This window comes from Ochotona curzoniae, unplaced genomic scaffold, assembly GCF_017591425.1.
Source record: "Ochotona curzoniae isolate NIBS_2020 unplaced genomic scaffold, NIBS_Ocur_1.0 contig_46, whole genome shotgun sequence".
Taxonomy (NCBI): domain Eukaryota; kingdom Metazoa; phylum Chordata; class Mammalia; order Lagomorpha; family Ochotonidae; genus Ochotona; species Ochotona curzoniae.
The window spans coordinates 5,740,595-5,757,288 of NW_024466340.1; the positions used below are offsets into that span (position 1 = coordinate 5,740,595).

General features: G+C 50.9%; 1 protein-coding gene across 1 annotated transcript; it reads left to right on the forward strand.

The window, feature by feature from the left end:
* Window positions 1-1,131: 1,131 nt before the first annotated feature.
* On the forward strand, window positions 1,132-16,330 carry RNF34 (ring finger protein 34). Its single transcript, XM_040987048.1, has 6 exons — window positions 1,132-1,225; window positions 8,074-8,292; window positions 9,650-10,057; window positions 12,256-12,363; window positions 12,570-12,771; window positions 15,462-16,330. Exons 1-6 carry the CDS (start codon window positions 1,220-1,222, stop codon window positions 15,650-15,652), a joined length of 1,134 nt encoding a protein of 377 aa, XP_040842982.1. The 5' UTR covers window positions 1,132-1,219; the 3' UTR covers window positions 15,653-16,330.
* The last annotated feature ends 364 nt before the right edge of the window (window positions 16,331-16,694 follow it).

Here is a 16,694-nt window from a genome sequence, read left to right on the forward strand (position 1 = left end):
CCATGTGGACTGGATTCCAGTCCTGGGCTTTGGCCTGGTCCAGCCCTGGCTGGTGAGGACATTTGCGGAGGAAAGTAGCAGATGGGAGCTCTCTGTTTCTCTGCCTTTCAGAGAAATAAAAACAGACAATATTAAAATCCTTTTTCTTCCAGGGAAGCTCAGCTGTTTCCTGATAGGTGAAAGTTTTTTTTTTTTTTTTTTTTTTTTTTAAGAAAACTGAGTCTCCTGGATGAGAAATTACATTCATTATTTGTGCGTTTGAAGCAAGAAAAAATAATCAGCTGGCATATTAGTTCCACTTAGGAGAATGGCCCAGCTTTGTGATTTAATCATCAGACATAGTAAGTCTAAGAAGGACCTTAAGAAAAGTAATAACCACAAGTCTCACGTTGAAATTTTTTACACCCCAGTGGAGTCACAGGTGAAGAAGTGCCTGCACACCCACTGTGCGCCTCCCAGTGCAGCAGAGGACATCGGCGTCTTAGTGCACAACCGTCATTTCTCTGCTCCAGAAGCATTCATTTAAGGACCCACGCGAGTTTTGTGTTTTTGTCTTTTTACCTGAAATCTTCTCGTAATCTAGGAGTTGGGTTATTTTTGCTGGCGCTTTAACAGGGACGTCAGGACTTGAGAGCCCTCGGTTCCCCGAGTGTTTTCCACAAACCTCGTTTCTCGGGGGCGTCCGAGCGCGGGCAGCTGCCGCTCCCTGAGGGGACGCGGGGCCATGAGCGCGTGAGGGGCAGGCGGGCAGGCCCTTCCTTGCTCCGACGCTCCTGACGAAAGCTTGCAAACCACCCATGCGTCGACCTCCCGCTTCAGGGAGCCGAGGCTCTGCGGCTGCCGCGGTTTGGGGGACACAGACTCTCGCCCACCCGACAACGCGGCTGAGGACACGGCCGCCCGCCACGCCCCGACCCTCCCGTTTCGCTTTTCTCAGCTTCAGCCGCGTCCACCCGGAGGCCCCGCCCTCTTGCCGCCATCTCATTGGCTCTGGCGGCCAGTCCCCCGAGCGTCGACTCTCTATTGGCTGACTCGGCTGCCACTCGGCCTTCCTCTCAGGGGCGTGCGGCGAGCGTGTCCCCGCCCCTTACGTCCGGACGCTCAGTGGCCTCAGGAGGCTCCATCATCGCCGCCCAGAAGGAAGGAGGTCGGCGGGGCTAGGGGCTGCTATGGTGCTGCGTTACCCGGCGGAGCCGGCCGAGTCGGGGCGGTCGCGGCCATGAAGGTGAGAGGCCCGGGAAGCCGGCACGGGCCGTTGGTCGCCTGTCCTCGTTAGCTGGCGCACCTCAGCGGTCCCCTCGCCACAGCACCCCGGAGACCTCCGCCGAAGCCGGGGAGCCGAGGTGTGGGGGGGCCCCTCAGCGGTTGTCTGGGGTCTCCTGACCGGCGCAGGGAAGGGAACCCGGGGTCCCGGCCCCTCTCGAGCTGCCATCGGCAGGAACGCGGAGCAGCGGGAGGGGGACGAGGCCTGCACCTCCCGCGCGCCTTCGCCTTGGGGGGCCCCACTCTCCGGCCTGGCCCCGCGCACCCCCTCCGGGGCCCGAGGCTGGAGCGCGGGGTGCTGGCCTCGGTCCGGCCTTTGCCCAGGCCGGGCCCTCTCCCGCCCTCGGGAGTCCTTGAACTAGTGTCGGGAGCATCACGGGACCCCAGGGGAAGGAGTGATGCGGGGAGGCGGGCTGACACGAGAAACGGTCGGGATACGAGGTGTGCGTGTGTTTTTTGAGGGGTCTCCACTCAGGAGGGCTCTCTGTGGGCTTGGCATGGGGGGGGGTCGTGACCCAGGACCGCTCGCGACGAATTTGGCAGTTTGCAGGTTTCTCCGCCCCTCGGGTGGGAGTGTTGCTGGTGAGAAGGTCAAGGGAAACGGGGCGATCCCAGCGTCTCCTCTCGGGGTCCCCCGCGGCCAGTGGAGGAGGTATGGCTTCGTTGGAATGAGGGTTGTAGGTGACACCTGCTTTACTCCAGGTGAAGAGGGGTGCCGGGTGTGGGTATGGGAATCAACTGAGCGGGCACCCCGACGGTTCACCGGGGAGAGGGCAAAGGGTGGTGTCAAGTGGCTAGAGAAATTGAGGAAATAACTGGACGTTTCCTGTGTGTCAGACAAGAGGGAGAGCTGGTGAGAGAATTAATTCGGAATGCTCTTCTGTGCTGTGGCACACAGACCTTGCAGGGGACAAGGGAGAATGGTGTTTACGCAAGGAAAAAAAATGCAAAACCAGAGGTACTGACAAGGGTTCCTTTGGCTGCAGGGAGCAAGTAGCTTTTGAAGTGTGCCTTGAAATACGAGAATATTGTAAAAATTTGCTTTTTTTAACTTTACAGTTACATAAGATTTTGTGTTAGAATATTGACTAAAATGTCTGGAAGTAGCTGCTTTCTTTAAAGATGTATTTTATTTGAAAGTTAGAGTTACACAGAGAGGGTAAGAGAGAGAGCCTTCGTCCATTGGTTCATCCATTGGTTTACTTCCACATGGCATGGCCTGGGTCAGGAACTTCTTCCAGGTCTCCCATATGGGTAGCAGGGGCCCAAACACTTGAGTCATGGCTTCTCTGCTTCCCATCCAGCTCCCTGCTTGTGGCCTGGGAGGACGGCCCAAAGCCTTGGGTCCCTGCACCTGCCTGGGCAACCAGGAAGAAGCTCCTGGCTTCCGATCAGCTCGGTTCCAGCCATAACTCAGAGTGCCAGTAGGTTTATTAATACTACGTTAATAGTGTCTTGAAGCTGAAAAGCGAGAGAGGATTAGGGACAGAACCAGGGTTAATTTTTTCTCTCTCTTTTTTTTTTTAATTTTTATTGGAAAGTCAGATATACAGAGAGAAGAGACAGAGAGAGCTTCTGTTTGTTGATCACTCTGCAAATGGTCGCTGCAGCCAGAGCTGAGCTGATCTAAAGCTGGGGAGCAGGGGCCCCAAAGTTTTGGGCCATCCTTGACTGCTTTCCCAGGCCACAAGCAGGGAGCTGGATGGGAAGCAGGGCTGCCGGGATTAGAACCAGCGCCCATATGGGATCCCAGCGCGTTCAAAGTGAGGACTTTAACCACTACACTACCACGCTGGGCCCCCAGAGTTAATTTGTAAATGCTTTAACAATGGACAGAGTTTTGGATTTAAGTGGGAGATACTGCTAAGTTAGAGAAATAAATCCTAGTGGTAGCTGGAAATTGGAGAAGGTAATATAACTTGCAGGATGAAGAGCTGAGTTGCTGTTCAGCAGCTGTGTGAGCAGTGCTTCTTGCTTTAGTACTTCATGGACCGGTGGGCATCAGCAGGCAGTGTGTAGGTTGCTTACCTGTTTCTTTAGGTTGATTTGTGCTGAAATTGTTCAGCTGTGGAGGTGCTTGCCCCGACCTTACTGGGTCCAGATGTTTGGGAAAGCTGACATCTCAGTGTCCTTACAAGCCAGTACTTCTCTGGGTGGAAGGAGGATTTAAAGGCTAAGTAATTACGTAACCGCATCTTCACTCCAGCCTAGGAGCAGCTGACTTGAGGATATGTGTGGAAGGGCTTTTTTTTTTTTAATTGTTTTGTTTGGAGACTGGTGTTTTGAAATAAGATTACCTCTCAAATTCATATAATTGTTTATCCTTGGAGCTGATTAACTCCCTGTAAGGCATTTTTTTTTTTAATTCAAATTGTTGTCCTGTTTGGTTTAATGTTTGGTTTAATTTGGTCTGTCCTGTTTGGTTTAATTTGGTTTAATGCTTCCTGTTCTTCCATATTTATATTGATTTCACCCTTAACTGTGCTAATCACATTTATCTTTCCAACCTCAAAATGAAATAGCAAGGAGACAGTAATTTATTAAATATAATTCCCTTTTCCTTTTTTTTTGTTTTTCCTATAAAAGTTTGAGCAGTGGTGGTAGGAGTCAAATTCATTATGTAAAAGAAAACCAAGAGATAAGGAAAGTGACATTTATGACCTACAACATCCACTGCTGTAAAAATCTATCATTGTGTCCAATATGTAGTTTTAATTTTTTAAAAAAAAATTTATTATTTTACTTGAGTTATAGAGGAAGAGGAATAGACAGATCTTCTATCTGCTGAATTACTCCCCAAATGAGTGCAACAGCCAGAGCTGGGCCAGTCCAGAGCTGGGAGCCAGGACCTTCCTCTGTGTGTCCAGCATGAGTGCAGAGGCCCAAGGGCTCGAGCCTTCCTCTGATGCTTTCCCAGGCTAAAACCACGGACTTAAAGAGGACGATCTTCCATTAGCTGGTTCACTCCCCATGTGCTGAGCAAGGCGAGAGCCAGGAACTGTTTTGGTTTTCTCACACGATGGCTGGGTCCGAACATCTGGACCGTCTCAGGCTGCTTGGTCTAGACCGCTAGTAGGCACCCGGGTTGGCAGTAGAGCAGTCAGGTCTTGAACTGGCGTGCACAGGAGATGCAGGTGTCACAGGCAGTGGCTTTACCTGTGACCCCCCCCCCCATACTACTTTTTAAAAGGCACACATCTATTTTTGCACTTGGTTAATGTCTAAATAGCAATTAGAGAATTTTGGAGGTATTGTTAGATTTGCTGACCACCAGGGAAAGAATAACTCAGCTGAATATATAAAAAGAATTTAGATGGCTTTCATTTCAGAGAACCACAGTCAGGGGCTTCCCTTCCCCACGCAGCAGACAGACGTGAAGGAGTGGGCTGCAGAGGAAGAAGGGCGCGGAAGAGATGGGAAGGGGCCCTTTTAAACTCTGCTTGACACGGAAGCCGAGACGGGGTTGCCTCGGCCCTTATTTGGTGGGGGGATATGGGTTTGTGTCCCTCATTGATGCAACGGTGGCTTCACAGTCTGAGGAGCCTGCCAGAATTCCACCATCCATGCTGGGTTTGGTTGGAGGCAAACTCCGCCCTTCTCCGGTTACCGTGGTACCCCCGTCAGGTCTAATTTCTTCCTTTGTCACGCCAGCCCTCCCTTTATTCTTAAAGATTTATTTATTTTTATTGAAAGGCAGATATACAGAGAAAAGGAGGTACAGGGAGAAAGATCTACTGTCCACTGGTTCTCTCCCCAAGTAGCCGCAGTGACTGAAGCTGAGCTGATCCGAAGCCAGGAGCTTCCTCCAGGTCTCCCACGCGGTGCAGGGTCCCAAGGCTTTGGGCCATCCTCGACTGCTTTCCCAGGCCACAAGCAGGGAGCTGGATGGGAAGTGGAGCAGCCAGGATTAGAATTGGTGCCCAAATGGGATCCCAGCACGTTCAAGGTAGACTACCATGCTGGGCCCTCTCCAGGCGCTTCTTAAACCAGGCGCTTGAAAGCCAGTTACATTCCTGTTGGTCCTCTGAATTGAGCACTTTGAAGTATTTTCACTACCCCTCCTCCTTGCTTGGCTCTTCTCCCAGCCTCAACACCTAACTGAGTCTAAGAGTGCATGAGATCATACACGCCCAGACACTGAGCCGCGAGGCAGTGCTGGAACGTGGACACGGTCACGGAGCGTGCTGAGCCCTGTGCTGCCACATCCCCGTTACAGTCCTGGTTACTCCACTTGTCATCCAGCTGCCTTCTTTCTGTATGGGAAAGCAGCAGAAAATATCTCTGGTGCTTAGGCCCCTGCACCCTGCACATGACAGACCCAGAAGCAGCTCCTGGCTTTGGGTGGGTCCAGCTCTGGCCTTTCTGGCCATTTATGGAAGGAAGATATGTTTTTCCTTTTCTAACTCTGCCTTTCAAAATAAAAAAATCTTAAAAAAAAATAAAGAAAGAAAATTGGCATTTTACAAGAAAAAGGACTGGGCTGCTATTCTTGCCAAGAAACGGATACAGTTCCTGCTTTTGACGTAAGTGGCGTGGCCCGAGCAGGTGGCCGGTCCTGCTGGAAGCTCGCTTCCCTCTCTGGCAAGTGATTGAGGTTTGTGGCCAGCATTTCCCCACCCGCCTCTGCAGAGGGCAGGCAATTCATTCTTAGGGCACAGTGCAGGGGAGCCAGAGGGAAAAAAGAACTTGGTGGTGGTGGTTTTTGTGAGGGAGCTGCACATGTCAGGCTCGGTACTTTCTGGAACCTTCTCAGTCCTTCTCTAGGTGGGGAGAGCATTCTGGTCTCCCCTCCACCAAACCGCCCCTCAGCAGCTGTGTTGGGGAGTGGTGATGCATTAAGATCAAGCTAGTTGGCTGCAGAGCTACAGGTCTGAAGTCTGTTCTCTAATCGGTGTTAAATGAAAAAGCAGACATTAAAATGTTCTTTGACGTGCAGTACACCTCATTGGAACCGAGGCAGACTATTAACTCTGGGAACTTAATGCAGGTTGCGAAGCCAAAGGCTCTAAGTACGCTTGCTGGAAACTGGCTTTGCTGGAGAACCAGGAAATACAGCGACTGGGGAACTACACTGCAGTCATGACTACCAAAATGGAAAAGTACCTACTTTTTAAAACACATTGCTTGAAAGCACTGGGTAGAGAATCTTCCATCCACTGGCTACTGGCTTGCGTCCCAAATGGCCAAGATAGCCCAGGCTGGACTGGCCTGAAGCAGGACTGAGGAGCCTCTTCCGGGTCCCCAGTGGTGCAGGGCAGAGCAGCCACAGCTCCACATGGGTGCTCTTCTGGGATGCCAGCGCTGCAGACAGCAGCTTTACCTGCTACTCCACGGCGCCAGCCCCAAATCACTTTTTTAAAAGCCAAAACCAACCCCTTCACCATTCCAGACAAAAATATGATTCTGTGACACAATATTTGGTGTTAATTCAGCCCTACATTTTTGTGGTTAACCAAAGACAGCAGCAGAATGAAGACTCTGGGAAAAAAAAAAAGAAAGAAAGAAAGAAAAAACTAGGTTGCAGCCTCATTAGGATCTGTGAATTTAATTTGGACACCGTCTTCCAGAAGAGAACTCGCCCACTGAGGAAGTTCTCTTCCAGGGTGACGTTACTCTGAGCAGCATTTGGAACACTAACCCTAACACTTCAGAACTCGGGGACAGGGAAGCCCCAGAAATCAGCCTAATGTATGTTATCTTTTCTCAACAAGATGTTGTAAGTATTTCCTGTGCCAGACATTTGAAAATAAAAGTCACTTTTTTTCCAGTTAGTTCGAAACTACCAGCTCCTGGCTTCGGATTGCCTCAGCTCTGGCCGTTGAGGCAGTTTGGGGAGTGAACAAACAGATGGAAGATCTTTGTCTCCTCTTTGTCTCTCTCTACCTCTGTTTCTCCAATAAAAAGTCATTTTAAAAAATTGCTTCGGTATCTGAAGAAACATTGGTTGTGTATTCTCATTTAAGAAATGCTTGAGTGGGCCTGGTGCTATAGCCTAGTGGCTAAAGTCCTTGCCTTGCACACACCAGAATCCCGTATGGGCACCAGTTCTAAACCTGGCGTCCCCACTTCCCATGCAGCTGCCTGCCTGTGGCCTGGGAAAGCAGTCAAGGATGGCCCAAAGCCTTGGGCCACTGAACCCGCATGGGAGACCTGGAAAAAGCTCCTGGCTCCCGACTGGCTCAGCTTCAACCGCTGTGGCCACTTGGGGAGTGAATCAGCAGATGGAAGATCTCTCTGTTTGCTTTGTAAATGTTTTTCCCATGAAAAAAAAAAAATGACTTCAAAACATAACTTTTATTTAAAAGGGGGCAGCATTGTGGCATACTGGGTTAAGCCCGTGTCTGCAGTGCTCACATGCTACACGAGCATCAGTTTAAGACCTTGCTGCCCAATTTGTAATCCAGTCCTCTCTGCTGCCCCTGTGAAAGTTCCAGAAGATGGCCCAAGTACTTGGACTTTTGGCTTTGGTTGGGCACAGACCCGGCCGTTGCAGCCATCTGGGGAATGAACCTGTGGATATGAGATGTGCATGTGTGTCAAAGAAATCTTAAGGAGAAATAGAAGAGCTCCCACCTTCTGGTTCATTCCGCGGTTGTTCACAACAGCTAGATCTAGGCCCAAGCCAGGAAGCCCGAGTTCAGTTAGATCTTTCTGTGGGGGCAGGGACCCAGCTCCCCGAGCCCTCCCATCTCCCCAGCGTGTGCAGTAGCGGGAAGCTTGTGTTGTATGTGAGCACCCCGCAGGGTGTGACCTGCTGCGCCCAGCGCCTGCGCTGCGCTCTCCAAACCGACACTTGTATTGTTTTTGCAGGCGGGGGCCACGTCCATGTGGGCTTCGTGCTGTGGGTTGCTGAATGAAGTCATGGGGACTGGAGCCGTGAGGGGCCAGCAGTCGGGATTCGCAGGGGGCACCGGGCCATTTCGATTTGCAACAAACCCTGATTTTTCCGCCTACCCACCAGCAGCCACAGAAGGACCGACTATAGTTTGCAAAGCCTGTGGACTTTCATTTTCAGTATTTAGAAAGAAGGTGAGTTTGATGAAATGTTGTACATAAAGGCATGGATCAGAACCCTTGTTGGAGGGTTATTTTGAAGAATTGATGGATTTTCAGTTTGTATTAAAAACCCGAAGTTCAGGACCTGGTGCGGTAGCCTACTGGCTAAAATCCTGGCCTTGCATGCCTCAGGATCCCATATGGGTGCCCATTTGTGTCCTGGTGGCCCCACTTCCCATCCAGCTCCCTGCTTGTGACCTGGGAAAGCAGCCAAGGACGGCCCAAGGCCTTGGGACCTTGCACCCACTTGGGAGACCCGGAAGCAGCTCCTGGCTTTGGATTGGCTTGGCTTGACTGGGGCCTGTGCAGTCACTTGGGGTGTGAATCAGCAGGCAGAGGATCTTCCTCTGTCTCTCCTACTCTCTATGTATCTGACTTTCCAATAAAAATAAATCTTTAAAAAAATAATTCCAAGTTCAGTCTCATTAAATATTTTTCCTTTGTAAAAGTACTGAGAGGATTCCGCCCGTGTGTTCAGAGTGGACATGGCTGGTCCTCACGGTGCACAGGTGCTGCCTCCTCCTGAACCCTGGCTGGTCAGTACCTTTTATCTCTTCCTGATAAAATTTGTGTTTTTAAACAAGATTTATTCAAGTTTTATTCAGAGATGATTACTGAGTATTATATGATCTCAAGTTTCAAAATAAAAATCATCTCTGTCCATGTTCTTAACTCTCCAATGAAAAGCTGAGTATGATAACTACAGCTCAGACATTCAACATGACAGTTTTCACTGGACAGAAAGTCATTCGGAGAACCACTATCTTGTCATCTTCCATAGTCACTTCAGTCTTTTAAATACTTAAGGGAGAGAATGCTACCTTGTGGTTAAAGTGCAACAAGTGACCGCGTTGTGTCCGCGTGGTTGTGACCAGGTCCTGCATTCCTGGGGTCATCCAACTGCTAAGTGCCGTTGAGCCCTGCGACCTCTCTGTCCCTGTCAGGCTGTTCTCTTCCTCTCTACATGGGGAAGTTGTTCACATAGGAAGAGAACGAGAGCTTGTGGTTGAGGCTGCTCCATGTGGTCCGTGTCAGCTCTGCTCTGCTAATTGCATGTTTGTGCCAAGGGGTGGGAAGGCTTTAATTCATTCCCGCAGTGTGTGTGTGTTTTTCCGGAAGCACTGTATTTCCACTTGTGTGACTCCACACTGCCTTGGGGTGGATGCTTGGCTCTCCATGGCTTCTGGGACGCCGAGATGCCCACGCGTGCACTTGGGTGCCCTAGAGCTTCACGGAGAAACAGCATTTAAATTCTGACAGAAGACAAAGGAAAATGATTGTTTCCAGCAGGGCTCATATCTTACTCTCATTGAGTGCTCTTTTCTTCCAGCACGTGTGCTGTGACTGCAAGAAAGACTTTTGCTCCGTTTGTTCAGTCCTGCAAGAGAACCTGCGTCGATGCTCTACTTGTCACTTACTGCAGGAGACGGCCTTCCAGCGCCCTCAGTTGATGCGCCTGAAGGTGAAGGACCTGCGGCAGTACCTCACGCTCAGGAACATTCCGACAGACACTTGTCGCGAGAAAGAAGACCTGGTGGATCTGGTTCTGTGCCATCAGGGACTGAGCTCCGACAACCACCTGGACACAGGCAGTCTGGACTCGACACGGTCCCAGGCGTCTAGCTTTTTTACACACTCATTTTTTTCAAACTCTACACCCCCCTCTGCTACTGTGTCTTCGTTTCAGGGAGAGCTCATGGACGGAGATGGGGCCTCCAGGTCTGAGACGCTGGCACAGGTATGAGGGTGATTAATCACCGAGGGCCTGGCACACTTTCTCGTGGCCATATATGGGGGCACTTTAGCACTGATGACTTCAGTTAAGTGAGTGATTCTCACTTCCAGCTCAACTTGGCCCTGGCAGACTGTCCCGGGCTACGATCTCAGGGCTTCTGTGCCAGGGAACCTGAGTCCACTGAAGGGTCCAGAAATACTTCATCACTCTCTTAACCTCAGTTGAAATGATGACTCTGAAAAAGTAGCATCTCCACGTTGGTGGGACTGCTTGGACAATGTCAGTGACCAGGAAAGAGTAGGTGGCTGGGCTCCCACAGCCTGTATCAGGACCTCGGTCTGGGTCCTGTCTCCCCTCCAGTCCAGCGGGGAGGCAGCAGGTGGTGGTTCGAGGGCTGGCGTTTCTGTCACCAGCATGTAGGAGGCGAACCAACAGATAGGTAGGTGTCCTTCCTCTCCTCCTGTCATGTTGTCTTTCCAGTGCATTCAACAACTCCTAGAATGTTCTTGTCACATATCAGAACGCCAGTTTGAGTCTGGCCACTCTGCCTCCTACCCAGCTCCCTGCTGTTGCATCTGGGGAAAGAGTGGAAAACGGCTGGAATACCCAGGCCTCTGCTCCCCACAAGGGAGACCCAGATGGGATTCCTGGCTCCAGCCTTTAGGCTGCTCCATCCCTGTCTGTCGTGAACATCTGAGAGTGACAAATCAGTGGGGTGAGTTAACCTAGCACATCGTTCCTTACTACTTATAACTGCCATATTTCAGGGCCACCATTATGATGCAACAGATTAAGCTAGTTCCTGCCCAAAAGCTCCTCATAGTGTCCCTGGCAAACCAGTGAAAGGTGGCCTGAGAGCTTGGGCCCCAACACCCACAGGGGTGCAGCAGCCCACACACTTGCTGCATCATTTCTTGCCTTCCAGGTGTGTGAGCAAGAGCCAGGCCTGGAAGGAGAGTTGCTTGAACTCTGAGTGGTACTCCAGTGTGAGATGCCTGCGCTGCACATGGTGGCTTCACCTGTGCCATAGTGCTGGTTCTTGACTTGTACAGTGGGTGCCTGCCAAGGAGTGGGCTGAGCTATTTGATACTGGGGACTGACCCAGGCTGTCGTTGGGTTATGAACAAAATACAGTCAAAAGAGGTGAAAAAGCTGCAAACTGAAGCTGAGGAATTTTTGAAACTATAGCTAGCTTGAAACATCAGGTGAGGCAGCCTAGAAAGCAGGATTGTCTGAAGCCGGGCACCCCGGGCACCTGGGCAGGTTGTAGCCCTGCATCCATGAGGCCTCAGTGACCTGGATGTCACTGGATGAAGAGTAATACTCTGGTTCTATTTTTACAAATTCTTGCATTCAGGAATTTGTCATGAGATAACTTTATGGGAACTAAAATAACGTTAAGACTTATTTTTATTGGAAAATCAGATATACAAAGAGGAGAGACAGAGAGGAAGATCTTTTGTCCAATGATTCACTCCCCAAGTGGCCGCAACAGCTGGAGCCGAGCCAATCTGAAATCAGCAGCCAGGAGCTTCTTCTGGGTCTCCCATGTGGGTGCAGGGTCCCAAGGCTTTGGGCCATCCTCAACTGCTTTCCCAGGCTCAAGCAGGGAGCTGGATGGGAAGTGGGGCCACCAGGATTAGATCCCATATGGATCTCGGTGTGTTCAAGGTGAGGACTTTAGCCACTAGGTCACCACGCTGAAACCAATAAAAAAATTCTTAATTTTTTTAAATTGGAAAGTCAGATATACACAGAGGAAGATCTTCTGTCTGCTGATTCACCCTCTAAGGGGCTGCAACGGCCAGAGCTGAGCTGATCTGAAGCCAGGAGCCTCTTCCAGGTCTCCCGTGCACATGCAGGGTCCCAAGGCTTTGGGCTGTCTTTGCTTTCCCAGGCTAGAAACAGGGAGCTGAATGGGAAGTGGGGCTGTTGGGACATGAACCAGCACCCATATGGGATCCTGGCGCGTGCGAGGTGAGGACTTTAGCCGCTATGCTATTGTGTCGGGCCCGAGTGTGAATTTTTTATGCAGTCACGTAGGGCCTAGCTGTTCGGGACAGTTGGCTGTGGCATCCAAAGAAGCTGTGGCATGTCCCGAGCCTGGGCCATGTCCTGGTGAGGTTTTCATTTAAGGCTTGCCTCTACTGATAAACATGGCTTGCTACTGAGGACCAAGAGGATGCATTGTGTGTGTGCAGGTACAAAGTGAAACGGCTTCAGCCAACACAGAAGATGATGACGAAGACGAAGACGATGACGAGGACGAGGATGACGACGATGATGATGAAGAAAACTTGGAGGAGCAGGTGAGACCTTCTGTGAAACTGGCTTGCTCTGACTTGTCAATCTGGCAGGAAGGGAAGATTGCCTTGTGAGCTTGCTCTTGATTCAAAAACAAAAATCCTTCCCGTTTGAATGCAGGCTAGTCCCTTGGAACCCTTCCGGGCGAGTGGGGCCGAGGGGCTGTGTGCACCGGTGGGAGCAGAGGTAACGGTTGTTCTTGTGATTGCAGACCCCTGCGCTTTGTAAGAAGAGAGTCAGGGCCTCGCTGTCGGACCTGTCCAGCCTCGAGGAGGTGGAAGGGATGAGTGTGCGCCAGCTCAAGGAAATCCTGGCTCGGAACTTTGTCAACTATTCCGGCTGCTGTGAGAAATGGGAGCTGGTAGAGAAAGTAAACCGCTTATACAAAGAGAACGAAGAAAACCAAAAGTCATGTAAGTTCTTTTTTTCCACGATTTCTCCCCGTTTTTGCCCCTTGTAGTGTGCTTCCTTAGGCTTCCACAAAGCGTACCATTTTGTCTCCAAATTTATTAAAATTTGCTTGAGGGGCAGGGAAAGATCTGCTGGTTCACTTCCCAGATGCCTGCAACAGCTGGGGTTGAGCCAGACCAAAGCCAGACACTTAATCCTCGTCTCCCACGGTCTGCTCTAATACTGGACCCAGGTCCTCCAGTGTGGGCCTTGGGCACCACGACAGAGGGAGAGTGAGCGTGTGAAAGCCAGACAAGGACCTAGAGGGCTTCATCTGCTGGCATGCTCTCCAGGGTGCTGGGTAAGGGTGAAGCTGGGGTCTTCCAACTCCATCTGGGTCTCCTACATGCATAGCAGGGCCCAAGCACTGTGCTGCCATCTGCTGTCTCGGCTCTAACAGCACTCCAGCAGAGGGTTAATACACTGCACCGCTGGGCTGAGAGCGTGTCTCTTAGGCTTCTGATCATGTATGGTTGAGTTAGGACCCTTCTCAGCTGTTCACCGTGTGATGTTTGCTCTGAGACCGCCGAGGGCAGGTGAATTAATGATTTGTTCAGTTTGATTTTTCTTATTGTATTTGTCGGAACCCTAATGAAACTCATCTGAAAAGGGCTTGTTTCTAAGTAACTCCTCTGACGGACAGTTACTTGGTTATCTGCAGGGTGGCTTCTGAACCCTAACAGTGGGGAAGGTTGCCAACAGCCCGTTAAGTAGTTCTTAGCGTCAAGTATTCTAGGTTTTTGTGAATCTAATTTTTTTGAAGAGGAGAGACAGAAAGATCTTCTGTTTGCTGGTTCACTCCTCAAGTGGCTGCAATGGCTAGAGCTGAGCTGATCCAAAGCCTGGAGCCAGGAGCTTCTTCAGGGTCTCACACGCAGGTGTAGGGTTCCAGGGATTTGGGCCATCCTCGAATGCTTTCCCAGGCCACAAGCAGGGAGCTGGATGGGAAATGAACAGCCAGAATATGAACCAGCACCCGTATGGGATCCTGGCAGATGCAAGGTGAGGACTTTAGCCACTAGGCTACTGTGCTGGGACCGTGAGCCTACTTCTTAAACAACTTCTTTATTGGTAAGCTGTGGTACAGAAATACTCTCGTAGCTATTAACAGCGCAAAACCCTAGTGTTTATGGGCAAAACAAAATTCATTAGCTTCCAGACTGGTGACATGCTCTTGTCTAAACTTGTCTAAGCAGTCTTTTATCATTAACTTTTATTATCTTGAATTTTTTCTTGCTTTGTAAAGGTTATTTTAAAGGTGAGGAAATGACAGGGACATGTGGGCCACATCCAGGGAGCATGAGTAAGGGGGAAAGATGGCAGAGAGAAGTTTGTACTTTCATCTTGGATCTTGGGGAAGAGAGTGCCTCTCCACTGCCTGGCCAAGTTTTTCTTTGGAAGCTGGATTTAGGGGTTCTTGGGTTGCTTGTATGTCCAGTGGCAATGGACCACATGCCCACAGATAGCTTTTAGATGGCTGGTGTGCGCCCCAGCTACTCTGAGCTTCCTGCTGATGGATCCCAGGGGGCAGCAGGTAGTGGCTTGTGTCCCCCCTGCAGCCCTTGGGGGATGCCTGATGTTGACTCCAGGCTCCTGGCCCACCCCTGTCTATGCCAGGCTTTGGGGAATGAGCCAGCAGATGCAAGAGCTGTTTGTCTCCCTTTCCCTGTTGCTCTGCCTTGCAAATACATGAAAAATAAATACAAAGCCATTAAGCGTTTTGGTTATCGGGCCCAGTGTGGTACCTAGTGGCTAGAGTTCTCGCCTTGCACTTACTGCTGCCCATGTGGGAGACCCAGATAGAAATCTTGGCTCATGGTTTTGGCCTGGCCCAGCTTCAGTCTGTTGCAAGCATTGAGGAAGGTGAACCAGTGGATGCAAGAAATCTAAAAATAAAGTTAGCTAGGCTCTTGCACCTCTCCCTCTGTACAGGGAGAATTGTGCCAATCCACACAACTCCCTAATTTATTTAGAAAGAAGAGCTTGGACCTACGCCTGCCCCGCCTTCACCTTAAGCCGCTTCTAGCACAGCTCCACAGGTCCTTCCCTGCTGGCGCCTTGGATCCTTTCCCTGGGTCGCACTGGAGTCATGAGCCTGGCACTGCCGGACTCTTACCAGATGGCTGGTGGGGAAGTTCTCCTTGAATCTGGAGCGTGCTGGTCCCTCCAAGTGGAATCCACTCCTTGCTCCTCAGCAATCCCCACGGGCCTGTAGAAACGTAAGCTTCACAGGCCATAGCTCTGGTCAGATCTTGGCCCAAGATGAACTTTCAACTCATTTTTTGCCATTGTTGCTCAGAGCGGGATCTCCTTAGAACCTAAATCTGGGCTCCAGGACGGGGAAGGCAGTCCTTGCAGGAGACAGACTCCAGCTGGGCTGGGCAACAGGGACATGGATGAGATGTTATAGGGCTGGGGTGCATGTCAGGCACTGCAGTTACCCCAGACTGTGACCCGCCAGGTCACCGCTGAAGTTCTCCTGATCACAGACAGCTCATATACAAAATCCAAAGCAAGTGGCAGCATTTGTTGGGTGTTCCTTACCTGGCCAGCTCTAGGCTAAGGACTTACTGGGTAGTTTGGGGCCTGTAGCAGGTCTGGGGCAGCGGCTGGGCCGATGGGTCTGCAGCCCCAGCTCGTGGTTGCCTTCCAGATGGCGAGCGGCTGCAGCTGCAGGATGAAGAAGACGACAGCTTGTGCCGGATCTGCATGGACGCCGTCATCGACTGCGTGCTGCTGGAGTGCGGGCACATGGTCACGTGCACCAAGTGCGGCAAGCGCATGAGCGAGTGTCCCATCTGCCGACAGTATGTGGTGCGAGCTGTACACGTGTTCAAGTCCTGAGGTGGGGGCTCTCCCTGGAAGAGCTGCCCCTCCTACTGGACCCCCAGCACTCCAGTGCGCAGAGGGTATTGGGAGCTTCCTGTTCAAAGGCTGAAGCTGTTTCTGAATTGGTAGGAGAAACGCTCACCCTAGGTTGTGGACACTGGTCAGCGCCGTGAGCTTCCTGGGGTCTGCCCGCTTGTCAGGCATCCCCAGGACTTGATGGGGCGTAGCATCGGCCACTGCTCTCGCTGGAGGATACCCTGTTCTTGTTAGACTGAAACCACTTGGATGTTTGGAACTCTGTGCCGATGGAATGAGGTCACTGTCCACAAGTGGCCAGCACGGAACATGCCCGAGTGGCGGCCACCGTGCTCGCGGATTGAGTCATGTGTATTTAAGAAGCTGTATTTGATGAATGTAAGTTTCCACATTGTTGCTATTTCTGCAGTTAAACATAATTGGGAACAACTGACATTCTGTAGTCAGCTGCCAGGGCCTTAGACTAAACATGTCCATTTTTGTTCAGGTACAGCTTTTATAGCCAGGGCTGCGTCCAGCTTCTTCCATTAGAAGTGTGTGTGTGCTAAATTCTTTATTAACGTGTAAGCAATTTACACTGTTTTGTATGGTGAAGGTGTATTTTAAGTGCTACCTGCTAGCTAATTTCAACTTTAGAAATAAAATTAGATTAAAACTGTTCTTTGTTGTCTTGGTTCCTGAATGGATCAGATGAGTGGAAGGTTTCCGCTGTCTCGTCCAGCACCACGACGTAACGATGCGGGGGGAGCACTGTGATGTCACGTTTAAGCCTAAGGGGGGCTGCGTGCAGTAGGCTGTCTGCTTTGCCCAGACGCCGTCCTGGAAGCAGCAGCCTGGGCCAGATACAGGCAGCCATGTCAGAGTCTGAACCTTACCCATGTGGCAAAGTTTCCTTTAGAAGCCCCTCAATGTGCAAAACTGGAGGCCTCAGCTCTCAGCTTGTGTGCTTTCAACAGGAGACCAGCTGGGGACTGAGGCCACGCTGCTTGCAGGCAGCGATGCTCATCAGGGTCTCACAGCA

What these genes read in the sequence shown, in the direction of transcription:
- RNF34 (XM_040987048.1), top strand. An exon ending in GGTCTGAGACGCTGGCACAG is followed by an intron (nt 10,058 to 12,255) that starts GTATGAGGGTGA and finishes GTGTGTGTGCAG; the next exon opens with GTACAAAGTGAAACGGCTTC. An exon ending in AAGAAAACTTGGAGGAGCAG is followed by an intron (nt 12,364 to 12,569) that starts GTGAGACCTTCT and finishes TTGTGATTGCAG; the next exon opens with ACCCCTGCGCTTTGTAAGAA.